The 25,052-nt window shown below is 45.8% G+C and overlaps 9 protein-coding genes across 9 annotated transcripts; 3 read left to right on the forward strand and 6 right to left on the reverse strand.

Annotated features, from left to right (window-relative positions):
* Positions 1-1,148: 1,148 nt before the first annotated feature.
* FOMMEDRAFT_161538 (uncharacterized protein) lies at positions 1,149-2,971 on the reverse strand (the record flags this gene model as incomplete). Its single annotated transcript, XM_007271058.1, has 8 exons — positions 1,149-1,351; positions 1,433-1,513; positions 1,570-1,647; positions 1,710-1,847; positions 1,920-2,295; positions 2,359-2,424; positions 2,475-2,647; positions 2,713-2,971. 8 exons carry the CDS (start codon positions 2,969-2,971, stop codon positions 1,149-1,151), a joined length of 1,374 nt encoding a protein of 457 aa, XP_007271120.1.
* Positions 2,972-3,857: 886 nt separating this feature from the next.
* On the forward strand, positions 3,858-4,788 carry FOMMEDRAFT_161540 (uncharacterized protein; the record flags this gene model as incomplete). The annotated part of the gene is made up of 4 exons (XM_007271059.1): positions 3,858-4,277; positions 4,322-4,504; positions 4,576-4,651; positions 4,709-4,788. The coding sequence occupies 4 exons, from the start codon at positions 3,858-3,860 to the stop codon at positions 4,786-4,788; spliced, it is 759 nt and encodes a 252-aa protein (XP_007271121.1).
* Positions 4,789-5,467: 679 nt separating this feature from the next.
* On the forward strand, positions 5,468-6,328 carry FOMMEDRAFT_161541 (uncharacterized protein; the record flags this gene model as incomplete). Its single annotated transcript, XM_007271060.1, has 3 exons — positions 5,468-5,835; positions 5,901-5,994; positions 6,068-6,328. 3 exons carry the CDS (start codon positions 5,468-5,470, stop codon positions 6,326-6,328), a joined length of 723 nt encoding a protein of 240 aa, XP_007271122.1.
* Positions 6,329-6,446: 118 nt separating this feature from the next.
* Positions 6,447-8,140, reverse strand: FOMMEDRAFT_129028 (uncharacterized protein). The gene is made up of 8 exons (XM_007271061.1): positions 7,828-8,140; positions 7,556-7,751; positions 7,469-7,493; positions 7,333-7,408; positions 7,155-7,282; positions 6,927-7,097; positions 6,760-6,864; positions 6,447-6,697 (listed from the first exon to the last, which is right to left on the reverse strand). The coding sequence occupies exons 1-8, from the start codon at positions 8,110-8,112 to the stop codon at positions 6,643-6,645; spliced, it is 1,041 nt and encodes a 346-aa protein (XP_007271123.1). The 5' UTR covers positions 8,113-8,140; the 3' UTR covers positions 6,447-6,642.
* Positions 8,141-10,800: 2,660 nt separating this feature from the next.
* Positions 10,801-13,227, reverse strand: FOMMEDRAFT_113908 (WD40 repeat-like protein). The gene is made up of 10 exons (XM_007271062.1): positions 13,126-13,227; positions 12,625-13,023; positions 12,351-12,544; positions 12,249-12,298; positions 11,950-12,193; positions 11,755-11,881; positions 11,591-11,702; positions 11,305-11,532; positions 11,083-11,248; positions 10,801-11,018 (listed from the first exon to the last, which is right to left on the reverse strand). The coding sequence occupies exons 1-10, from the start codon at positions 13,193-13,195 to the stop codon at positions 10,851-10,853; spliced, it is 1,758 nt and encodes a 585-aa protein (XP_007271124.1). The 5' UTR covers positions 13,196-13,227; the 3' UTR covers positions 10,801-10,850.
* A 315-nt stretch (positions 13,228-13,542) lies between these two features.
* Positions 13,543-16,362, reverse strand: FOMMEDRAFT_23520 (WD40 repeat-like protein). The gene is made up of 11 exons (XM_007270863.1): positions 16,021-16,362; positions 15,566-15,960; positions 15,427-15,502; positions 15,343-15,372; positions 15,122-15,284; positions 15,054-15,072; positions 14,846-14,995; positions 14,766-14,796; positions 14,579-14,711; positions 14,132-14,522; positions 13,543-14,073 (listed from the first exon to the last, which is right to left on the reverse strand). The coding sequence occupies exons 1-11, from the start codon at positions 16,346-16,348 to the stop codon at positions 13,666-13,668; spliced, it is 2,124 nt and encodes a 707-aa protein (XP_007270925.1). The 5' UTR covers positions 16,349-16,362; the 3' UTR covers positions 13,543-13,665.
* A 280-nt stretch (positions 16,363-16,642) lies between these two features.
* On the reverse strand, positions 16,643-19,083 carry FOMMEDRAFT_23526 (uncharacterized protein). Its single transcript, XM_007270864.1, has 5 exons — positions 18,672-19,083; positions 17,054-18,588; positions 16,935-17,001; positions 16,858-16,886; positions 16,643-16,804 (listed from the first exon to the last, which is right to left on the reverse strand). The coding sequence occupies exons 1-2, from the start codon at positions 18,943-18,945 to the stop codon at positions 17,693-17,695; spliced, it is 1,170 nt and encodes a 389-aa protein (XP_007270926.1). The 5' UTR covers positions 18,946-19,083; the 3' UTR covers positions 16,643-16,804; positions 16,858-16,886; positions 16,935-17,001; positions 17,054-17,692.
* Positions 19,084-19,266: 183 nt separating this feature from the next.
* On the reverse strand, positions 19,267-22,609 carry FOMMEDRAFT_170928 (P-loop containing nucleoside triphosphate hydrolase protein). The gene is made up of 8 exons (XM_007271063.1): positions 22,481-22,609; positions 22,322-22,398; positions 22,055-22,255; positions 20,196-21,988; positions 20,024-20,138; positions 19,736-19,963; positions 19,608-19,675; positions 19,267-19,549 (listed from the first exon to the last, which is right to left on the reverse strand). Exons 1-8 carry the CDS (start codon positions 22,483-22,485, stop codon positions 19,508-19,510), a joined length of 2,529 nt encoding a protein of 842 aa, XP_007271125.1. The 5' UTR covers positions 22,486-22,609; the 3' UTR covers positions 19,267-19,507.
* A 316-nt stretch (positions 22,610-22,925) lies between these two features.
* On the forward strand, positions 22,926-24,626 carry FOMMEDRAFT_59239 (Arginase/deacetylase; the record flags this gene model as incomplete). Its single annotated transcript, XM_007270893.2, has 10 exons — positions 22,926-23,021; positions 23,075-23,266; positions 23,331-23,488; positions 23,549-23,777; positions 23,835-23,968; positions 24,033-24,052; positions 24,122-24,142; positions 24,203-24,281; positions 24,344-24,384; positions 24,499-24,626. Coding segments are annotated over 10 exons (1,098 nt in total), but the record flags the coding sequence as incomplete, so codon positions are not given.
* Between the last annotated feature and the right edge of the window lie 426 nt (positions 24,627-25,052).

Genomic DNA, 25,052 nt, shown 5'->3' on the forward strand with positions numbered 1-25,052 from the left:
AGATGTATAGTACAGGCCATGTGGATGAGCGAAGCGAGTCTTGTGTCTTAGAGATAGTATTTTTAAATAACTTTGCTCTATACTACTTTGTGTTCTTTAGTTCCTGAACTATCTCAAGATTAATAATAATGTGCGAATTTAGCAAAATATTCTACAGAATGGGCTGAGTATTACAAATTTATATCTTTGACTAGCTCTCTTCTAGACTGCCTCTAAAAATAATTACAAATAATGAATATCATGATTTATGTATTATGCAATTGATAACTTAGTGCAGATACTTATCTGCTACTTCTTTGAAGGAGGGAAGTGAATTGTAGTCAGTCTAATTACCTAAGAATTGATAAGTATTAATTACTAGTAATAAATATTAGTCTTTTGTTACAAAGCAGAATTTATATAGCTTTGCATAGAGTAACAGTATGAAGGTGCAATTAATTTACAAACTACAATCTGGCTCATTTCTAATCATTCCAATATTTCGAGTTGAAGGGAGATGCTCATCCGAATGAATGGGAGAAAAGAAAGACAAGTTCAAGAATGGCAATTTCGGAGTTCCAAGTGATTGGTTTCCGATCATAATCGCGGGAGTGATCTCACATCACATATTATTGACTCTAAAGCTCACTCAACTAAGGTTTCTCAAAGCAAAGTTCTACTTCATAGGGAAACGAATGGAAGGGTTATCTGAAAGCCTTAGTCAGAAACAGGTGTACATGACGTGATTTGGCGAATGTGCACTGAACTTGCTGTAGTAGGATCATAATGAGTTCAAAGTCAAAAACACTCTACCGCAACTCCGCGGACTGGAACAATTGACGCGTGCCCTGCCATTCAGTTCTTCTCCCTAGCCGTGACGTAGTGGCGTTTTATACCTTCATCCACGTGCCGTAAGGAGGTAGCTAAGATTGCGGATTTGACAAATACTACAAGCACTAGACTTCTGATTCATACATGCTATCGTACTTTAGCTATAGGCGTATTTGAAATTCATAACGAATCATAACGAGGCAAAGCTATCGATACGCAATTTGGGAAACAAATTCTACTTTTACACGGATTGCTGACAGGGTGAAAACAAATGATTCCGCACGAGAATAAAAATAGGAGCCACAACAAAAAGCGAAAAGAGTCTGTGTACTGATTAATTAGTCCGTTGGTACATTGTGATGTTCGATTGATCCGTTGGCACTTTGTCGTCTCCTTATCCTTTGGTGACCGGGGTATGGATGGTATCGGGTGCGACCAGACTCCGGTCGTTCTGGTCCTTCGATCGGCTGGAGCCTTGGGCTGAAGCGAGGGGGTGTTGGTGATTTTCCGCGTAGACGCCTTAGTACATGAAGGCGCCGTTCTATAAAGTAAGCAAGGAAAATCAGGCAAAAGCCACGTCAGTAAATATTTGATTCTATCTCGCCAATGAGCTGGCATTTACCATAGTCCACGTGTACATTCTCATCGTCATCCTCGTCAGAATCGGCTAGAGGGTCCGACGTCGAGACAATGTGAAACGCATCTGAAAATATAGCGTTTCACGTCTGTTTCTAGAAAGCTTTGTCCTCGGTAACTCACGCTCGAACATTGTCCTTTGACGTGGTTGCGGATGCTTTGGGACGTTTTCGGAAGGCGGCCGAGGATAGGGCGAATGTCCTATACTCGATTTTAGAGTGAAGCAGCGTTCGATAAAAGGGGCTACAAAAGGGGCTACTGACGTCTGACACTCCTGCTTGATTCTTGCTCAGGAGACGGTTGAGGGGCATAGTGCCTGAAGCCGCTCTCCGTGTCTACGCTTGTGTAGATCTGACGCGGTGCCCGTGGGCGTCTTGTGTTGGGAGGTGCCAATTCCAAAACTGGAAGAGTGTAATGAATCAGTCCGTGAGGGACAAAGGGCAGGAAATTAAATATACAAGAGACCTGCGAACCTTGCGAAGACGTGAACTCGCTCCTGTTCCGCCTCTCAATCTCACTCGTCCTGACCAGCCTTTGCAAGAACGATGTCCTGAGAGCACACATCTTATTACCCCATTCGATCTCCTCTGGTGGATCAATATTCTCGCCTCGCATCTCCTCCGGCGACAGGCGTGGCAACAACGGTACCTTGCCTGGATTTTTCTCCGAGTATTCGTCCGCGAAGGGATTCGTACTTGGCCCGCCGCTTGGCGAAGATGTCGGATCCTCCAGATAGTGATATACAAGCCATAGAAAGGCTCGCGCACGGCTGGAGGAGGGGATGTTGTTACCAGGCATGAACAAATCTAGAAAATCCAACGGTGGATCGAAATGTGTCCGTGCTAGGAGCTGATAAAACCGACTCGCGTAGTCAGAACGACATACCATATATCAGTACAGGTATGAGTTCACCGTCGTTTGATTGGCCATAATGAAGATTAAATTAACAATGCTAGTGGGCGGCTTTACGCCTGTCCTCTATCAGCGAATTAACGCACAGAAATAGAATAGATACGAATGTGCCTTACGAGTTTCTCTAGCACCGCGGCCAGAGATGTAGGTGGCAAGTCTCGCTCTGAGGGCAACAATGCTGCCTTCAAGCAATTTTTTATTCGTGGTGCATCCTGTAGGTTGCCATCTGTTTTTTGTAATGAAGGTACTGGGTGATAAGTACGCAGGGCCGTACGCATCTCGGGAAAAACTGTTTAATCGTTGTGAGATAGGTGAGGAGAATTTTCGAATAAAATAAAATAAAATGTTACGCACAGGCCATTGTTGTGTTTATTCGACCGACGTTTGCGAGTAAGGATATCTTGCCTAGCTCTGCCGCAAATGCGGGAGTCTCTTTCATCTTATCCTTAAGAACTTTCGAGCATTTACTCGACTGGAATAGGGCACCAATGTAGAGATCTTTGAAGCATATTTTTTTCGACGCGTTTCCAGGCCTCTGGTCAGTGAACGCTTTTGTTTGATCTGTGAAAATATATTCTAAGAGGTCGTATTGAATGTCCTGGCGCGTAAGCATTTCTGCGTCATTTTTCTTGATCGGAAGGATTTTTTTAAGACTAAATTGTGCATTACTGTAAAAATGAGATAATTTATACTGAATACGTTGAACATGAGGTAAATCGGGGGAAAAGGCAGGAACTCGCCTGGACTCGTGCTCTCTTGCTTGCCCTCTCTGAAGGGGGGACAAGCCAGAGGATGTGCTTGAGGTCATGAAGGTAAGAGAGACAGAGGCATGTACGGCCTGTAAACCACGAGGCGAGAAGACTCAAGTAAGATACACGAGGCCTCAGTGCTGCACTCAGTTTCCATCAAGCTCGCGTAATGGTTTCTTTTTGGGGCGTCTAAAGTACACAGAGTAATTCGTTTCGGGAGTGAGAATATACTCGATAGGAATTGCGGGAAATATGGTCTGGGGCGTCGAAATATGCTGTTGAGGATCATCCTCTGTCATGGCTTGGTGAGAAGCGAGGATTCCAGCCTTATTCCTATTTAGGCAGCTGTAGTCAATTTACCACGACAACATGGATCTACACTCACGTTCCTCCCTCCTCAATGTATGCTCCTGACCATCTTGCCATTGCCGACAACCGCCCCCAGGCGTGTGTATCCCTCAATAGCAATCCCCTATTCTTACCCGGATATGCTCGTCTTCGTGTTCGCCGTGTCCTGGAAGCCACGCACGGCGCCTTTTGCCTCGCGCGCGAAGCACACTGGTCTACACTTGCGATTGTGGGCATATCCCGGACGTCCTCGGCAAACCGGTCTGTTTGCACGTTGTCTCCGTGCGCCATACGGTATACTTAGACTGGCAATTGCCCATTTTTAAGTAGTTGCATCATAAAGTGCAGGTACATTCTATTACTATCATCACCGAAGCCAGGCGTTCAACATGTGTCTGCGGTATGTTATCTGGGTCATGGGAGCGGTCTCTTATGAGCGTCAACTGTACTACGCGAGCGCTCTACCTCCACGAGGAGTCTTCAGTTCGCCGTCTCCGCGTCGTCCTTATTTATTCGGAGCCATTTGCGAACGTACCTCCGCTGAACAATACCACTGACTTATCTGCTCAGATCTGGCATTGCACAAAAGAGCTGACTATAGATCTGGTCAACTCGGATGTAATTGACTCAATTCAATCTAATTGCCTTCTCAATTTTCAAAAAGGCTCGTGGTGGCACTGTTTCATCTCGCTTTGGCTGTGCTGCTTCTCTCCGCTGAAGACGGGTCGAATCAGAGGAACTCTTGTCAAGCTTGGGATTCCAAGCACCATTTTTCGCTTCCCGATCAGTGCTGAGGCTTACGATTCAGGCCAAGCGGAAGTTGTCTGCCAATGAAGGCGATCAGGTCCGCTAGCTGCGAAAGGCAGTCGCGTCATGTTCCTGTGGTCCGATGTCAACCTCGAGAAGAGGTTTTATCAATGCGTTTTGCTTCCTACGCTGGAGATGCTTGGTTCTCATCTATTGAAGTCATTCTGTCTGCTTGCGCGAATGATGCTTTCCCACGTAAAGTCACACCTGACTCATCTGCGAACTCACCTGCGAAAGACTCAGTAATCGGCTTAACACAAAGCAAGATATCCTCCATCTCCTCAATGTATCAGTGGCGCTAATGTCCGCAAAGTATACAATCCCACAAATTGACGCCGAAGACTTCTCAGGTTCTGCGGGTTCTGGCGACTATTGGCACATTCCTCTGAGTATGTTACCTACCTCCGCGATAAATGCAAAATCGGTGAGAAAGCTGACGCTTTAAGCATTCGGTTGCCGAGGATATTCCGAAGATCCGGTCGTACACGTGTTCTTACAGCGCTTATTTGATTATGGGAGGCACTAGCTTTGTGCGTTCAGTGTTTCTCCGATGTAATACGCGGTACGTGCGTTTAAATTTATACTTAATTCAAGCGCTTCCATTGCAAAGATTGTGGCGTCCACCAATCAAAACAGTGCATTTTAGTCCCGTTGTCTATCACTTTGTACCACGTGTATCGCAAGGATGCAGTGAGTCAAAAATATCTTCGAGGTCTCTTACGGAAATGAGCGATGATCAATCCACGGTGAACTGAGGACCTCGACGGAAGAGAGGCTAATGATTCCTGCTCATGTCGCAAGCGACTATTTCTCATGTTTGTATATTCTCTTATACTTCTGCGTAAGTAAATCAAATGAGAAGCGATACTGCAAATGGCAATTCTTGATGGACGACAAGCAGCACAGAACTTTGTACGAAGTGAAGAAATCATTGAGTACTCCTCTCCTGAGTCACATCAACTAATAACTTCCACCTTACACAGGTTACAGCTCCAGTCTGTTCTCCTATGTCCGCAGTCAGAGGATATCGAATTGGAGGCTTTGCTGCCTGCATTTTTCTATTTTTAGATCATTTCAAAAATGCTATGCTAACAAAATGTGGAGCTTTCCCACGCCCGTTGCTGTGCTGCTGCGAACAGATTAATGTATTCGTCGCAAGGTATATATGACAAGGCTATGGGAAATGGACTTCACCCCTAACCACCATGTCTGACCTGCTACTCACACTCTCTAACGACTCTGGCGAGCCATTGCAGGCAGACTACGATGTCGACCAATGGGAACACCTCGAACTCACCTCGAAGGACCCCTGTCGAACTGATATAGTGAATCCTAGCTTCCCACAAGATCCTGTTTACGTAGTGCGAACGAATGAGAGGGGGGCACATCCGATAACAACATATAGAAGAGCTACAGACGCCTCGGGAAACAAAGTACCTTCGAATGATAGTGATGATAATGTTATTGCTACTTTGGAGTGGCATCTTTATCGAAGTGATAAGCTGTGTTTGAGGGGCGGGAAGAAGCAAACTGTTGGCGACTGGTTGAAGAGGAGGAAGGTTGGCCGAATAGGGTAAGTGTAGATATGTGTGTTACTATGTAGGCAATGATTTGTCTAATATTTATTCCCAATGTTAGGGGTGTGTCCTTTACCGATGAGAAGGGGAAAGCATACATATGGAAACCTGAGAACACAGTCAAGAGTGGTCAAGATAAAGGATTGACTCTTCAAGTAAATCAGTCATCTTCCCATTCTTCATCTACCTTACTGAAAATTAAAATTCTAATTGTACTACCAATTATAGCTCTTCACATCCTCCGCCTCCTCTTCATCGCATCCAATAGCCCTCTTCGTGCCAGCAACGAAGGGCCGTCTACACATAGACAAATACGCAAAGCCAGCAAGCATACTCTACTCTGAACGTGCAGCCCAATTTCAGATCCTTGACAAAATCGTCCTGAGTGCACTATTAATCGAGAAAAGTAGGGCGTTCTCTGGGAAGGGTTCTACATCTATTCTATCGTCGCGCGTCTCGTTAATGGGGGTTGGTTTGACTACTGTGTAGAGAAGGATTGTAACTTCCAGGTGGTTTCCAGCTCTGAGACGGTTTTTCTGGATGTGACCAGTTATTTGTATTTTATTTAACATTATTGTACTTGTATTCCAATCAAGGACAGTGCTCAAACGTTTATCCTTCAATTGAACAAATAAGATTACGCTTATACAACTATGTGAAGACAAGAAGATAATCAAATTCAAAGTAGATTTTGACATAGACGAGCTAGTACAATGAAGTTTGTCGGAAGGTAGCTTGCTTCGTAACGAAAAGAAAAAAGTTTAGAAGAGAAGTTGGCGATCGAAAATGACTAGCTAGTCCAGTTACTTCCTTCTGTTACCGCCTCCCTGCATAGCAAGAATTTGGACGATACGGATGCTGCACATGACACCAATCAGATTATGCCGCAATTAGCAAATTGTGAAAAAGGGAGTGCTTACAATATGTTAATAAAGTCCAGTTCGAGAGCAATCGACTCTCTCATAGCATCGCGTGGGATGACCCCAGCTTCAGCCGCACGTGCATGTGCTAGTATCTTCTGTGTACTAAAATTGTTTAAGATTAGCACAGGTAGCAAAGGAAATACAAGTCGCATTAGGTAACTTACTCAAAAAGCACCATACCACCGAAGACAGCAAGACCACCGTACAGCGTAATCGCCTCGGTAATAGCAAGGCTGCGCATACCGAGCGGAAGAGCAAGAGGTGCGAGTGAGGAGAGTGCGACGACTGTTATTCCAGCTAGAAGAGGACCACCCAAGTATAGGTACTTGTCAGTCCTTGAGACAAAACACATTGTTAAGACAGGAGTGTATCGAGGGTACTCTCGGGCTCACGTTGCAGTTGCTCCGACGTATGACAAGGATCCCAGCACACCCGCTGTGTATAGGGCAGCACGAGAGAGAATTGCTGGATTTAGGAAGAACAACGGACTAAGCGTCGCTGCTTGACAGGCATTGAATCCCTGAAACAAAATAAGTTTGAAGGCCATGATGAGGTAAGAAACTTATTTACTAGCCAAAAGGTATGCTTCAAGACCGTGTTCTCCGGCGAAGTATAGAAGACACCAAGCATAGAACCAATGCTACCACTGCACACAAGTCGTAAGTTATCCGTACAATGTACTGGTTATGTGTTAGTCTTTACTCACGCTAAGCTAATACCAAGGACAACCCCTTTGTGAAAGAGAAGCTTTGTAAGGGATCTGTTTTTCACATGATGTATACTTTATGCTTACAAGGATTGGCAGACATTACACGGAACGCAAAGCCGTTCTTGAACATCGAGCGCGCCACAGCAGCCGTAATGGCCAATCCTCCTCCCATATACTTGAAACTGTCATTAAGATACGAACTTTCGGCAGGAGACAGTGCATCTCGAGTCTCCCTATTCAGAATGACATTCACTGCTACGACCGTCCCAGCAACGCCAGCCTAGACGAACACATCGAAATCTTCAGTAAAAAACAAAGGCAAAGAAATTGTTTGGTACAGAATATTGGCCACTTACAGCAGCAATACCAAGTCTCTTCCAGGCCTCGGCCTTCGACACTGGTGTAATCACCTCACTCTCCGTAGTGATCGTCCGCCGAAGAGTCAAAAGTATGGGTGAGTTCGCAAGGGTACTTTTATTCTTCGGCGCAGCTTTTAACGAACTCGCCAAAAGACCAGAGCGGCGAAAGACATTGGCAGTTCCACCTGCCTGCGGCCTAGAGTGGAAGGCATTTACACGGAACGCCACAGCAGTGAATGCAGGCCGTGGACGTATGGAGGCAAACAGTCGTGCCTGCAGCATGTCACAGCGTGAAGTTATGTGTGTTGCGAGGAGCGTTCAGGAAACGCAGCTCGCTGAAGAATTATTATATATGAGCTCGGGACGGATGACGACGTTGACGGCTGGATTCGGCACGCAAATCGTCTAGAGTCTTCGATGACCAACGCGTCACACGTCTGGGGTCATCGAGGCTCGCGGTAATCTAGTCTATTGTATTCCCAGTGTACGCAACCACTACATGCCTAAAGCTTATTCTCTTTAATATATTTGGTGGCCGCCTGTTGGTTCTCCAAGAGCGCCTGTTTTTCTCCAAAGCAACTCATCATGTCTATCTCGCAACCATTTTCTTCGATGAACTTCTTACTCTTACTAATTGCACTTTTCCACCCCTCGAGTGCCTCTTTAACATACTTCTCTTTTTCATGTCTCTTGATAGTAGCATCTATCTCTTGAACGCTAACATAAGGCGACTGCCTGCTGCCACCATATGTGTTAGTAGTTTTGGTTGCTTTGTCTGCACCTTATTCCTTGCTCATGGCTTGTGTGCTACTATTGCTGAGTACAATGCTACTCCTGTTATTCGTTGTGTACATGTACACATCCTTTTTATAGCTTGAACACACTTTGCACCACAATAGCTAGGAAGCAAAAGGCAGCTTCTTGGCAATTATCCTAGTCACATACAGTTGGGAATGTGTAAACTTTTAGTATAAAAGGGTTAAGAGTATAAACCACAATTGCAACTTTTCACAATCTTAGTCGTAAAGCCTTGGCTGATTTATGTACAGAATCAAGGAAAGAAAAGCAAAGTCTCTTTGTATTGCAATGTGCAACTACTTACCAACTATATAACTAATACATATTTGATATAATATATATATATATAAGTTATAAGTGTTTCTTAGTAAGTTATTTCTTTGCTTAAACTCAACCACAGTATACAAGCAGATCCTAGCACAGACAGAGAGGAAAGGTATGCAAAGCTTCTTGATCCTGTATAGAGCATCTTCTTCTAACTATCTGACTGTTCACATTTAGTAAAGTTTGTATAATTTTTTAGTATAATGACTCAACTTACTACTTAATACTAGCAAGTATTCCTAATTGACTTGCATCTTTACCTGTGCTGGCTTTTGATGTGTGAGCAGATGTCAGAAGGGAAAACAGGGAAGATATACAAAGTATTAACTCTATACCCTTACAAATCAGATAAGAATTATATTAATAGTAAGAGTTGAATATATTTAAAGTAAGCAGAGTTTACTAAGGAGTGTGCTTTTATGTTTGATTCTGATTCCTAAATGAATGCTTTCATCAACTGATTGTAGAGAACAGACATTCATCCAGGCCAGTCTCCAGTATTTCAATGTTAATAGCTGAAATTGTACACAACTTGTAGTAACTGTGTACTAATATAATGTCTACTAATCATTATACTAGCAACTGAGCACTACTGATCATCATTCTAGACAATAATTGTGGCAGAATTTGGATTCACTGTGTATCTACAACTTTCTTTCTTTAGAATACTGCTCGGCCTCTTGCACAATTTGATTGGTCCTGTACATTTCCTTAATACAGTTCATCCTTCCATCAAAACTACCATCACAGTCAAGCTTTGAATCTTCAACATCCTTCGTCACAAGTGCTGTTTTGTAAAACCCAAGTTCGCCTTTAGCTACTTTATCATCAGTATTGTCAATCCTTTCTTGTAAAATATCTCCATAAGAGCGACCTGCTGCCTTTCTGCTAGAATCATTGTGTGATCCTTTGAACTGTGTTCCTTGCTCATGACTTGTACTGTACTCAATTTACTGTAACTAGGTCTGGTGTGATCCTGTTAAAAATATTACATACATCAGGCATGCATCCTTTTAATACCCTAACGAACTTTGTGCTGTAACACTAGTAAGTGAAATGCAGCTCCTTAACAACTACCCTACTTGTGTGATTTAGAGCAATATGTGTACATTGTTAGCATAGAACGTAAAGGCATTGCTCAGTAACTTGTGCATTTTGGGCATTCTCAACCATGATACAAAAGACTTTGGGGCTGTAAAAGGGAAAGATGTGCAAAGAGCCTTGACTTTGCAAGGAGCTACTGCTTGACAATATCTCCGTTTGTACCTGTTGATGTAATGTGTGCACCTTTTCAGCATAGAAGCTAAAGTATAATAAAGCATTCCTCGTCAAGTTACGTCTTGCCCATACTAGCACTTGACTAAAAAGTGAAGATATGCAAAGTGTCCCAGCATTAACCATTGCACTATATCCTTACAGAATAGCTTAGAGTTCAGTGGACAAGAACCACTTGGACGGATGGTGACAAACCAAACGTGTATGACGAACCAAACAAGATCCCCGAACTAAATATTGTGCTTTCATATTGACATACTATAGGCAGCCAGACAATTCAGCCATCCAAGTAAGGCCAGACTTTCAACAAGACGGGCTGCCGGCATTGCAGATATCAATTAATGACAAATTTGCATGTGTCTGCAGCAAGAGCCGAAAATGGGAAGGGCGAAGCAAAGGAGAAAGGGAAGGGAGCATCAGATTACTTGTAATATTCTTACTGTTTCAAGATTGTCCGTGTTCGCCGTCTTAGTGACGTTTGACCTGCATCTACAAGGGAACTACAATGCATTATATGCTGTAGCTACAACTACAACAATATGTGGTATAGTATAACGCTACATGGAAAGAGAGAGAAAATATACAATTGAACCTTAACCTATAAATATGTAGATTGTTCATATTTACTTGACTTCCATTAGTGCAGGAACACGCGTTACGTCGACGACTGCGACATAATTCGACTCTAAGCACAGAGCTATTCGGTTCAGCCTGTCCACTTGTTGCCAGGTCACTTCGTAGATTCCAGACTTTTCTGAACCTGCAAACCAGGACCAAACTTGCTTGCCGGTCTGGGGGAGGGGGCAAGTTTCAAATTAATGGCGATCACTTGGATGCAGAATGGTGGAGACGTACTGTGACGTTGTACACGTACAACCAACCATCGCCACCACCAGTTGCGAGGAACCTGCCATCTGGACTGAAAGTTAAGGTATACGTTGCTTGCTTATGATCATGTATCGCATGCAAACATGTTCCAGCTGTTGCATCCCAGATACGAATTGATCCGTCAAAGGCAGATCTAGAAGTACAGCATAAATACCTAGTCCAGGAAGATTAGAAAACAAGACAGCATACGAAGCAATAATTTCATTTGTCCTGTCAGGTCTTTCTGGACACCAGGCTAGATTCGCTGACGAATCGGTGTGACCGGATAATGTCATACATTCTACGTTGTCCAGCCGCTCAGACTGTGTCAACAATTTCCCGATCTCCCATATCCGAACAGTCTTGTCATCTGAGCAAGATGCAAGACGAGTCTTCGACGCATTGAACTTTACTTGATTGACTTCGTTCTCGTGTCCTCTTAAATGAATGGTTAAAGCTACAAGCTAGTTCGCAAAGAAAAACGCAGAAAACGTACTGAAGTGCCAGCAGCGGGTTCTGATCACTAATTCGCATAATCTTGATAATCTTATCAGCACCACAGCTTGCAAAGATACTCTCATCAAGCCAGGTGACGTCCAAACAGCATTCTGCGATGGATGAATAACTCGCGACAGGACTTATTGTGTTTAGTAGACATACCATCATGACACCGGAATTGCATATGCAATTTCTTTTCCGCAACGTTCCAGACGCAAGCTGTTCCGTCTAAGCTCCCGCTCAGTAGCCAACGTCCAGAGTTCGAGAATTTAGTCGCGAATATAGGACCCTTGTTATAGAATTGAACCGAGGAGATTAAAAAAGTTATTGAGAACAGTTGAGAAGTATTTTGCTCACCTGGTGTTGCGGATGTGACATGTAAGGTTCACCTGACACAGTCCATATACGGACAAAAGAGTCAAATGAGCCTGTTGCTAAGAGATTTCCATCGGAACTCCAGTCGAACGTCGTTATATCCCGTTGTAATTCATCCGATATATGTTTAAGGACGATTGGCGGTTTATCCGGCGCTTCCGCAAATTGCGAAGGATCGTCTGGAGGATAAGGCAGGTTCCAAATTCGCGCTGTGGCATCTTTAGATCTTCCAATACATAGAACTTCAGTGTCAAGTCTTGTTAGTTATTGATTAAACGTACCCAGTGGCGAGTAACTCATGCTTGGCGGGATTCCAAGCACAAACGAAAACCTTACAACCATTTGGTTAACAAGTCTTAATCCTTCAAAATAAGTCCTCTTACTTCCTGCGTATGCCCCCTTAGCAAGAGAATGGCCTTCGGAGAAGTCGTAGAGTCACCGGGGCCAGGTTCTTTCCTAGTTCTCGATTTGCTTCTCATTCTCCCGCCGTTCGACGGAACCACGGACACTGACATCGGAGATCCATCCCGTTCCGGGCTTGGCGTTATTAAACGATCGTCTGGTATGCTTATAGGTGCTTCATAGAATAATAGCTGAAGATTAGATTTTATCCCAAGAAAAGGAGCAACGTAGAAAAAAATATAAATGAATGCGTACAATCTCGAGAAACTCCAGTATTCGTATCCGCCGATTCAGGCTCCAAACTCCTTTTAATCCTTCTATTCTGTGCATCTCCTTCCGCGGGTATACTCGCCTTACGTTTCAGAGGTGCTTCCAGCACACCATTGCTTACAGTCAGCTTCCCGACTTTGTCTGCGGTCCCGCTCACCCCGTCGTCCATTAAGTCGACCGCGCATTCATGAGGCTTGAGAAGCGAGAACGGCGCTTTGCAATCTGTAATTAGCCCATCACCCTTGCAGTGCGTTTCGACCTCAGTATATAGAAGCGCTTTCGTGAGGAGCTCGACGAGTTCGCCGCGCGGAACGTAATCGTTGAAATGTTTGGATTGTTCGAGTCGGCCTTCTACGCGTAATGCAAATGCAGTGTGGAGGAAGCCTATCACCATGCAATAATAATGAATCCAACAAGAAATCAAAAACAATAGAACGTATCAGTAAAATGCTTTAGGGATCGAGGCAAAAACACGCGTTTCCATACCAGAATCCTGTAGATACGAATATACGATGTGATTTACTTCATCCGCTGTTATTTGAATGAGAGGAACCATCGTGTCCCATACAACAAGAAAACTATGCCCGGGCTTGCGCGAAAGAAACTCGAAAATAAGTAGAACAAAGGATCAGAACAAGTGCGGTAACTGTAGTAGTTACTGTACTGTACTTGTTCGTCTGTGGCGATTACCTTGCTTACTGTATTTGGTCTCGGAGTTTGAAACCCGTGAGAAAACATAACTCGGACAGACATGCGGATCGGCCCCTTGATCTTGAGGCAGAAGTTCTCTGCACAGCAGTCAAGAAGATTAACCATTGTATGTAGTGATTTGCATGGACTTCTTCCATTTGAGAATTTTTAGAAAGCGTATCTCTATTTATTATTTATACTTCATGAGTGCATGGACAAACGACTTTCAGTACATTTTGTCGACTGGACTATGTAGGCTACTAAGACAGCAGATTGCAAAACGAAGTACAAGTACACAACATATACGAGCGGGACTGTGTAGAGAAACATGATTTTTTAGTAATAGTCATAGTCATGGTAATCCTCGTCGTATTCATCGTCATCGTCATCGTATAATGATCCAGGGAGACGACCTGACATGCGGGCAAATCGTTGTGATCGTCTCAATGGTACACCATTCCTGTGCCTTTCCCTTCCCTCACTGGACATCTTTTCTACCCAATCTTCCAAATTATGATTCATCTTTGTCAAACCTTTCCACTCGTGCCGTGCCACTGAGCTAGTCCCGTGAGAACCCCATGCCGCGCTAAGCATGACAGGCTCACGCGAGTGCCAGGTAACGTCGCGCACGCAAGGACTGCCGCTATGTTTCGGGGGTAGCTCAGGGCCAGAGTAATCAAAGCTTAATGGAAGCGTTTCCGAACGATCGAGAATTTGTACAACACGACCATCCAATGACCAGACCTAATGAAGTGGGACAGTATGTCAACATGGACCCTTGAATAGTAACATAGATACGTACGTGAATTCGACCATCGAACGATCCAGAGTAAATGTAACGGCCTCCAGTAGTCTCCGCTGGACTGAAGTGGCATCTAATCAGGGTTCGCAGAACGGAATGTCCCCGGTAAGTCATGATACTACAATCCTTAGGATGTGCAGGCCGCCTTTGTGGTCTGTCGTTTTCCACGTATCTGTAGTCAAAGCCTTCTAGACCGTAATGTGTATCCTTGACTTTGTTATATTCTGAATTGGGCGTCATTTTTCTCAAATCCCATAATCGTAGTGCTTGATCTTTCCCATTAGAAATGACATATCGTCCATCGCCTTTTGCCGAAACGTTTGTAATGCCCTCTGTATGTCCTATGAGAACTCCAGAGGGGCGTGTTGATGAACCCAATGATCGACGATCCCTGGGATATATAGATGTTTAGAAAAGAAATTATGAAGCATGTCATATAGGACCCACCAAACTTTGATGAAGGTGTCGTCAGAAGCACTAACCAATACGTTACTGCCTTGGTCAGCCCAACAACAGCTATTGACATCGTCAAAGTGCGCAGATATTTTGACTGTCCGTCTGTCTGCCAACAGGTCGTATACTGCGGACAATAGGGTCTAGGAATCGATAAAAAATCAACAGCAAGTCCACCTACCGAATATCTTCCCCCCTCCTCCCGCGATGACCTGAAGGAAATATAAGAGTTGACTACTGCAGGGCATTCGCTTGACTTGCCTCATTCCCATCAGCGGAAAAGCGACAACTCCATATACATGTGTCGTCCCCATATCCCCAGCCGTAGGACCTCCGGCCTGCATCAGCAAAATTGATTGCAACTTGGGTGGAGTCGTATTCCAGAGTCTTGACCATGTATACCGTAGGGCTCTGAAAATGCAGATGTAAGCAAGTAAATTCGGCCGTGACAATCATTCGAATTTTTTACCATAGAAGAATAAATCAACCTGGATTGACGTTAGTACGCGCGAAGTGAGAGAGAAATACATCGCGCACCTCTCGTTGTCGGAACTCAAATGTGAATCCGGGATCGTCCATCCTTCGGGAATCCCCTTTATACTTTTATGAACTTTCATCCGTGTTCTATGTCCATGTCGACGGTCGTTGTGCGCCTCCTTCGAAGGCATGGCAGTTGTATCGTATACATGAAGATTGAAATCTTGAGTCGGTGTGTTTATTTGGTTTGTTAAGTTTTGATTTCCGTGCAAGGAGCTCACCTTTGCAGCAAACGTAATAGAAGGAGGAATCTAGACAACTCCGTTAGCCCGTTTATCAGAATGGTTATCAAATGATCCTGTTACCTGCACTATATTGACCAGAGTACACGTTTGCTTGGTATGCAGAAACCTCAGCACCGGCAGAGTTTGGTACCATATACTGCGCAATCGGAGAAAGTGAATACCCCCGTCTATTATTATCAGATCCAGCTAAATAAAATACCTCTGTTAAGTCTTGCTTCGGCATTGGCTGAATGCGCATTGACCTCTCCCTTAAAATACGCGAAAAGTTCCGACTGCCGTCTGGCAGATTATGCATCTTTCGTCCGATGCGCCCAAACTCTCCGCCCATTAGCAGAGCAACCCCAGCGGGTTGAGGTTCCGTGTGAGGTTTCTTCCACCATGACTGTACCCAGTTCCGTCGGTTATATGCGGTGTTGGCCTGACCCGTCGTGCGCGTGAAGTCATCATCCGATACTTCTTCCGTCGTAGTCCTAGACCTCGCATTGGGAACCACTGTTAGCCTTGTAGAACCGGATCGAAGGAACGCTAAGACGCGACCGAGTGTATTGGTCGATGAGGTGTCGTTCTCCGTGTCAGCCTGGGCTGAAAGTATTCCTTTGGCATTCATTAAATGTGAACACAGACGTGTATGGCACCAATGTGGTATACACTCACTTTGAACAAGAGAGTCGAAGCGAGTTGCAGGATCCTGAGAATCTTCAAGTCCTTGCATAGCAGCAGACTCCTCGTCGTCCTCTCCTGCGGCGAGGTCACCAGCTTCCTCTATCTCCTCTATTAAATCATCGATATCTAACCCCACACCTTCATCCTCGTCTTCGTCAGTATAATCTTCGTCATCGTCATCTTCGTCCCTAGTTATCTGTATGCCATACATAGTTTCACCATTTCCTTCGTCTCCGACATAGGCATCCATGCCTTGAAAGGCCTCATCTCCATCATCTGCTTCATATGCACCTTCGTGGGGAATCCGCGAGTTCTGCATGGCCTAGAGCGTGGATAGACGATGGGGAAAGGAAGTAAGACCGGGTATATCGCGGTATGGGAGTCGGCTTGATAATTAGAAGCGCTGATACAGATGCCGCTCAGCCGAATACACGTCGTCATATTTCCTTCCATATTAGGCAGTCAAAGTGATCGACGCACTCACCTGAATCACCAAGCAAAGTCCATTTGTATTACGTATTGATTGATGAACTGCACTGCACTTAACCTATAACCATCATGTCCACTACTGCTGCACCTTCGGAGCCCCCAAATCCACCACCTTATTCTCCACCTGTATCCTCAGCAGCAGCAGAGTCAAATTTTGGCTTTCCTTTTGGGTATTTTGTCATCAAATCGGTGGCAACTGGTCGAGTACTTGATGTAGAACTAGACAGCGTCGACGATGGAGCAGAGATTATCTTGTGGCCGGAGAAAGAAACGTCTATAGTAGAAAGTAAGAACCATTAGAATTGCACTAGCTGAATACTTAGACTGAAGACCTGTCAGGTTTCAGGAGACCCGAGGCGGATAACCAGGTACAAGCAATGTCTTGATCCAGCGACTTGTGAACTCAAGTCCTACAGGTGTTCTTTATCGATACATCCGGCTCTCTGTGCTCAAGGCTGACAGGACATGCGATCGACGTCCAGGGTGAGGCTATTGCATGATTATCCTTTTGCATGAAGTCTAATAAACAGATCAGATGGTCGCTTGGTCCAGCGGCACAGACGCCCAGTCGCTCACCCCTACCCAAATGCGTTCTCCCATCCTCTCCCACAATTTTGGTATTCATCCTCAACCAAGCAAATTCTCGTGCGATTCCAATGTGATCCTGCCTATCCTCCTCATGATCCGCATGTTCCCGCGTCCAATGCATGGCGGCAGAGGAATTACATTCTATCTTCTGTGCCAATGCGCAAGCCCCGCACACTGTTGGACGACGCTTCTGAAGCAATTAACTCTGTAATCGCAAACCCGCTGTCTCCTCTTACCTCTATTTTTGGAGGTGGCACAGCTAAAGCAACTACCCAGGATGTCCAGAATAATGACATTGATCTACGTGAAGACGAGGTCCTGGAAGAGGATAGGGGAGAAGGGGAAGAGGCTGACGATTCTCCAGAACTACTGCGCAGAGTTGCTGTTCTGACGGTCCCACAAAATGAAACAGGGCTAACACGAGCAACAGGCTTGAGACGAGCCTGGGAGGTTATACCTCTGAGGAGGGCTCGGGCAATGTATACTCGATGACCTCCCGGACTGGCGACGCTCAAGTCTATCTAATTTATTTTCACCAATTTATCTGTACGCAATAACTAGGTATTCAACCCATGCATCAATAATTTCAGGAACCTACAACAGACGAGTTCAACCACTGTACATCACCGTTCATACCACCCAACAGATATTCAACGCCTTCCTTTACAACTTCCCTGATTTGCTCCTTGGTACCGTTCCAATTCTCTACTCTTGGTGAAATCGTGATCATATGAGCACCAAGGTGCGAAGCTGCAGATCGCAGGAACTGCTCGTCGACCTCTTTACCTTGTATATATGCTTCTTTATATGCGCTCAATGCCGTGACTACACTAGTCTCTGCTTCGGGATGGAAACGCCTTAGTGTGTTCATCTCAGCTGCGAATTGAGCAAAGTCGGCGAACTGCAACCCAGGCTTCGATATTTCCCAATCTACCACGAATATGCGCTCGATCGCCTTGTTTGGGGTTAACCGTACGACGATATTACCAGTCCAGAAATCACCCATGGTGAAATCTGTGCGCGCATCGTATATTTTCTTTATCGTGGAGTCCACTAGCTCTTTCACCTCTGCAAGCTGTGTTTCGGAGACGCCTTCGGAGCCGACAAGCGGTGGATCGACGAGTGTCGTGCCATTTCCTGCTTCCTTCAGCGAATCGACGAGTCTACCGTACGTGATCCAAGCGGTAATGCGCCTTGCATCTTCGATATTTTGCGTCGCCTCAATCAGTGCAGTATCTGCGGTCCCGTGAACGTGCACTGCAGCGAGGAAGCGACCCATCGCAGCACCTAGCTCGCGCGAGGTTTCCTCGTTAAGTGGAACTGTACGTAGGAGATCTTTCAGGTTTCGTGCGCTTGGTCCTGCATCCTCCATGATTATGATGTGTGCTTCGGGATCGTGGAGGTACAGTTCTGGTACCGTTGCTAGAGCATCTACTGGGAGGAACGAGCGTACATGCTTCAAAGCTGTCGCTTCGGTTGCCTATACAAATACAAAACAATTTAACGTCATTTTACGCCACCAAATCCCATTTGACGGAAAGATTCTCAGAGAGGTCGACATACCTGCCGCTCAATAGCAAGATCAAACGACTTGTCACTCGCAGCCCATGGCTTTGCATGTTTCAATATCACCGTCTGTAGGTTTTCTCCTGTGCTTGCAGCGAACGGCTTGACGAGGTGGAGTCGGAAGATGAAGTTACCGTACCCTCCTGAGAGTGGTTCGACTCGTGTACTTGCGAAGGGCGTGTTTGCTAGGTAGGTAAGCAGGTCAGCGGGTTGGGAGACGTCGAGTGAGGATGTCGAGTTTGGTGGTGGTGTGGAGTCTTGCGTTGTAGACATGGCGTTTGGGAGTAGGTTTGGGTGCAGAACGGAGTATTGTAGGTTTCCTGAGAGTAAGGATGGTGTTCGAGACGGACAATGGTTAAAATGAGCAACGTTGGACACAGCTGTTCTTGTAGGCCCGAGTCAAAGAACAAATTAATATTATTATATAGCTTCTGCATGTTTACAGGCGGTGACTCAAGCTGAACGGCTCCGGCTTCGGACCCGAAGGAATTTTGAGCCAAGACCAGAATGTCAAATCAAACGTAACTGTTGACAGCGCAGGCCGCCCACGGCTCCACACTAATCATGCAGAGCAATTGTCCGTCTAACGAACAGCCTTAATAAATTTCAAAAGTACAACATAATTTCGTCGTATTTCATGCGTGCGTCTTTAGCTCGTACACTGAAAAAAAAGGGGGAGGGGGGCTACAACAACGACGTCGATACTACTGCGGAACCATTTAGAGAAGTGCAGGCGTTTAGGTTTAGAGGGGACGATTTATAAAGCAGGGTGGGAAGCATCAACCCAATCTCCCCCCGAAAATTACAAACAAGCTGGCAAGTATTTGAAGGATGTTTACAGCTTGTCGTAGTAGGTGTCGAGTGGCGGGATTTCCGGCTAGATTAAAAATAATCAGAACGAGGGCAAGTAAGGCAGACAAGCGAAGAGTACAGACCTTAAGACCCTTGCGGACACGGATATTCCGGACAAGTTCCTCAAGCTTGCTGCCCTTCTCAGTTGGAGCTAAGAAACACATCGAATTTTAAGTCAGTGTCACCAATGCTAGTAAAGCAGTATACGTACATCCGTTCATGACCTCCCAGTGGTCGAAGACTGACTGCGGGAATGCCTGACCTTGAGTATGAGAGCGGAGGTCGGCAACGAAACCGAATGACTCGCTGACAGGCAGGTAAGCCTTGACAGTGAACATCGGCGTTCCCGGGCGCTGCTCTTCGGAGAAGACCTGTCCACGACGCCTGTTCAGTACGCTGTAGATACCGCCGATAGCATTCTCAGGGCACTGAATCTCGACTGACGGTTGAGCTGGGTGTCAGTGATTGGGTAATAGGAGTTAAATGAATGGTGACTGACCAAGGTAGACGGGTTCCTGGAGACCTGGAGTTGCCAACAAGCATGCTGCGTAACAGACACGGCGGGTCGTCGGGATGATCTGTCCACCACCACGGTGAATGGCATCTGCATGCAACTAGAGTAGAATAGTATAATGAGATAATATCGTACGCGATACAACCGTATTACTAACCGTCACATCCATAACGTTGAAACGAACACCACGCATGTTCTCCTCAGCGCACACACCCTCTTTAGTTGCCCACTGGAATCCAGCTACGCAAGAATCCTTGATTTCATTGAGGTATTGAACACCCTTCGTCATATCGACCATCAAGTTCGGGCCAGTTGTCTCAGGACCGAAACACCAGATCTTACGGGCGTCGGTGACATCCCAACCGTATTCGTCCGCAAGTACACGAGCACGCGCCTTGAAATCGTCACGCGGGTTAATTTTGCCGGCCTCGATTGCATTTGACAGCTCCTCGTCGAGCGGCTCAGCCTTGACGTACAGACGGTTGTGTTTATTCTGTGACTTGGAAAGCGCAACGATCGAGGATTCTGCCTTAACAGTCTCACGGTATCCGACGACTGGGTCGGACTTCTTGAGCGGCACACCAGCGTGGTCTTCCTCGAGATCCTTCAGGCAGATTTCGAGGTGAAGTTCACCGGCACCTGCAACAATGTGTTCACCAGACTCGTCAATCCAGGCCTGTACACACGGATCGGATTTCGAGAGACGCTTGAGACCTTCGACGAGCTTAGGCAAGTCAGCCGCGTTCTTGACCTCGACAGCGACCCGGACGACAGGAGACACGGAGAACTTCATGACCTTCATGTTGTGAGCAGTCTCACTCTCTGTAATTGTACCGCTCTTGAGCAAGAACTGGTCAACACCGACTAGACCAACAATATTTCCTGCTGGGCAGTCTTCAATGGGCTCAATGTAACGGCCCATCATGAGTACTGTACGTTGAACGGCCTTTTGGAATAGATCTTCCTTCTTTCCAGGAATGTAGTTTGGTCCCTGGATACGGTACTTGGGCCCAGACTTGACGGTACCAGAGAAGACACGACCGAAAGCGTAGAAACGGCCCTTATCCGAGGTCGGTACCATCTTTGAGACGTAAAGGACCAAAGGAGCTTTGGGGTCACAGTCGCGAATACCAATCGCGGACTCATCGTCCATAGGGCCTTCGTAGAGTGTCTCTACACGGTAGCGTTGTGCGGTTGCCGGGGATGGAAGGTTGATGACAATCATTTCCAGCAATGAGTCACCAGCAGGCAAGAATTTGCGCATGGCAACCTTGAGGAGTGCCTTGCCCTCGAGGTCCTTCTCGTCCTGTGAGAGTTTGACATCAAGCTTCTCGAGCATGGTGAACACTTGCTCCCTCTTGAAGTTCATGACGGCATCGAAAATCTTGTAAATCGGGTCAAGCACGAACATGTTGAATGCACGCTCTAGTGTCTTTCCGTCTGTATCGGTCGACTTCGTGGACCACTTTTTTGTCGCCGGGTTGAAGAAGTTGTCGCCCCAAAGCTTGCTCATCATCTTCTCCTTGTCTACACCAAATTTCTTGGCATAGCGATTTGCGAACTGACGGAGGGTGAAGCCCCATCCATGTAAACCAGAACCAAAGGCAATAGTTCCCTGATCAGGGTAAACCTGGACATCACCGAGGACTGGGTCGTGGTAGGTGGAAATAATGACGTTCACTGACTCGATCGTTCGTGAGAAAGTCTGGAAAAGAGACTCCTTGTCGACCTGGAGCTCAAGAAGAGCACGATCAACCTTGTTGATAACAAGCACAGGTTTGATACGTTCCGCCAGTGATTGACGCAAGACAGTCTCTGTCTGGACACAGACACCTTCAATACAGTCTACGACAACAAGAGCACCATCGGTGACACGGAGGGCGGCAGTGACCTCGGATGAGAAGTCGACATGTCCTGGAGAGTCAATGAGGTTGATCAAGAACTCGTTGCCTGACGAAATATGAATGAATGGGATTAGTAAACCAAGGTTGCAGTAGCAATGCATTCAAACCTCACCATCTGTTTTTTGCTTGATGGATCCCACATCTTCCTTACTGACCTCGAAGTACATCGAGATGGCAGTTGACTTAATAGTAATACCGCGTTCCTTTTCGTCTTCCCTTGTATCAGTAAATCGCATGTCTCCAGCCTTAGCGGTCGCAATAATGCCAGCCTTTGAGACTAGGGAGTCCGTGAGGGTCGACTTTCCGTGATCAACTACATTCACCAAGGCGTTGTCAGCAGCATATAGGCGCATATAGTCGACACAAAACGAATGCTTACCATGAGCAATGACACTCATGTTACGGATGTTAGTCGGCTTGTCCATCAAGCCACGAATCTGATCTACCGTGAAGTTACTGTGGACGACGTCGACATTGGGATACCAGAGCAACAAGATCAGTCAGCACGATCATGGTGAGACAAAGGACGACGACGTACACCATTGTGTCTAGATTTTTTCAGAAAAATAGAATCAAAAAATGCTGGGGTGTAGTACGCTCAAAGCGAGATAAGGATCAATGCAGAAATTTAATGGTAATGGATGTTAATAGTCCAAGTAGAGGGAGGTGGATGTTATAGGGCACAGTTTTCATCACACACGCCCAGCGGGGTTATCGATACCTGATGAGGGCCGGTCGGCTATACATGATTTGTCATATTATACGCACGTGTTCGCGCATATACTCACGCTGGAACGCGTCTTATATTTATCCTTCATTCAAGAAGGGAAGAAGCTCTGTGTAAGTTGCACGCCATTGTCCTCATGTTCAACCATCTAACCACTATCCTATTGCTTTCTGCTGCAGCGTTATCCCATCACAACCATGAGCAAGAGCACTTCATGCACAATGCAGATTTCCAATCCAATGATCAAGTAGAAACGTGGGCGAAGAAATATGGGAAACAGATCAATCAGCCCTTCTCTGGCCCTCTGTCGTTCGCCCACCTTCCCTATGAACGGTGTCTTGATGATGATGAAGTATGCAACTAAATATTTGTGAATTATGCTCTCCCTGAAATTTTGGCTTGAAGTCGAAAACTCCCTTCGATATCGCTATCTTCGGCATGCCGTTTGATACTGGCGTTACTTATCGTCCTGGAGCGCGCTTCGGTCCATATGCGATTCGTTCAGGTGCTCGTCGGCATCGTGAGACTCGCACTTATACACTGTTCTGGGGTGTCGACCCCTATCAGCTGGGTTCCAAGGTCATTGACTGCGGTGATGTGCGTTAAGTATCAGAGACTAAAATAACATACTACTGACTAGCAGGTATAATTCATATGCCAGGTTCCGGTATCGCCTTTTGATAATGCTCTGGCTGTCGACCAAATGGAAGTTGCGTATTCAACACTGTTGGCTCGTCCGGTCGCGAACACGTCTGCGTCCGGAAGTTACAAGACACAATCGTTGGCTCTCGATGGCAAAGCACACCCGCGAATAATCAGGTACGAGTAATATAGGATTGCATTGTTTTACTATTCGCCATTAACCTGTATTTTATTCAGTTTAGGAGGCGACCATACTATAGTCCTACCCATTCTCCGCTCCTTGCACAAAGTCTACGGACCCATCTCCGTCATCCACTTTGATGCACATCTCGACACATGGGCTACCTATCCTGGCTCGATTACCGAGCAATCTCGTGTCACTCATGGAACGTTCTTCTTCACTGCTGCAAATGAAGGTCTCATGAGCTCGCGCTGCGTACACGCCGGTATTCGATGCAAGATGGGCGTAAGCACTTCCCCCCCCCCCCTATATCTATGAATTTATAAATTCGTTGTTCGTTAGGGTCCTGCAGACATCGAGAGCGACGACGCTGTTGGCTTCCAGCTCATCTCGACAGATGACATTGATGATCTCGGCATACCCGAAATCATACGGCGAATTCGTACGCGAGTTGGAGATACGCCAGTGTATTTGAGGTAATTATAGCTATTCGTTCTGCTCATTCACCCCTGTAACAAATCAACACCATTCGTTTATCAGTTTAGATATCGACGTCCTGGGTTCGTACCGCTCTTTCCATAGATTGCGTAGACAACTAACGAACGCATATATTTACGTTTACGTCGCAGATCCAGGCATTGCGCCTGCAAGTACGTTATATTACACTTATGAACTTATTGAATATTCACCTTACTTCATGTCAAACTAAGCCGGGACACCTGAAGCCGGTGGCTGGACCATGCGTGAAGTAAAGCGCATCATCCGAGGACTTGCAGGCCTCAACTTCGTGTACGTCTCGTCCCTTCATCAAATTCTAGCTCCGATTAATCAATCCTTCCAAAATCGAACAGAGGCGCAGACGTCGTCGAAGTATCACCGAGCTACGATCACGGTATGTACGCCTTTCTCTTTGACAGCATGTCCAAATTTGCCTGTTTTGTTTACATTTTTGGTTTTGTATAATCCTTGTCGATACTGATATTGACACGTTACATTCCGATTTCAGCTGAAATTACTGGCATCGCAGCGGCCGACATCGTTCATGACCTCCTCACGATGATGCTCACGGATGCTCCTCCGAGCACAGGCACCAAGAGACATGCAACCTCTGCGTCGATAAAGGACGAGCTTTAGTCCTGGGTACAGTAGAGGAACGCAAACTGGAGCAAACGCTATGACGGCGACGGAAGGATGAAGAATAGCACTATATTGACTAGATCTCTCATTCATTGAAGATAAATGTTCAGAAAACCTTGGTGTATTAATCAACGTTACAAATATTCGATTGCATTCTTAAAGATACTGTATTTTTAGTGTAATATTCTGAGTTAACACCAGTCCACCAAGCATTAAAAACTCAAATAATGTAGCAGTTAGAGCAGGAGTGTCTGGGACATTCTTCACAGTTTAATCTCCATTACTGATGCTGAGATTGGCTCGACCGCACGGCGTCTCGGTGTACAGTAATTATAATGCTCCAGAAGGCCACATCTGTTCATTCTGCCTGCCACGGTCATTTGGATCCAAAGCCAATCGACTCTTCATTCAAACTTACCAACC

This window comes from Fomitiporia mediterranea (assembly GCF_000271605.1).
Source record: "Fomitiporia mediterranea MF3/22 unplaced genomic scaffold FOMMEscaffold_15, whole genome shotgun sequence".
NCBI classification, from domain to species: Eukaryota; Fungi; Basidiomycota; class Agaricomycetes; order Hymenochaetales; family Hymenochaetaceae; genus Fomitiporia; species Fomitiporia mediterranea.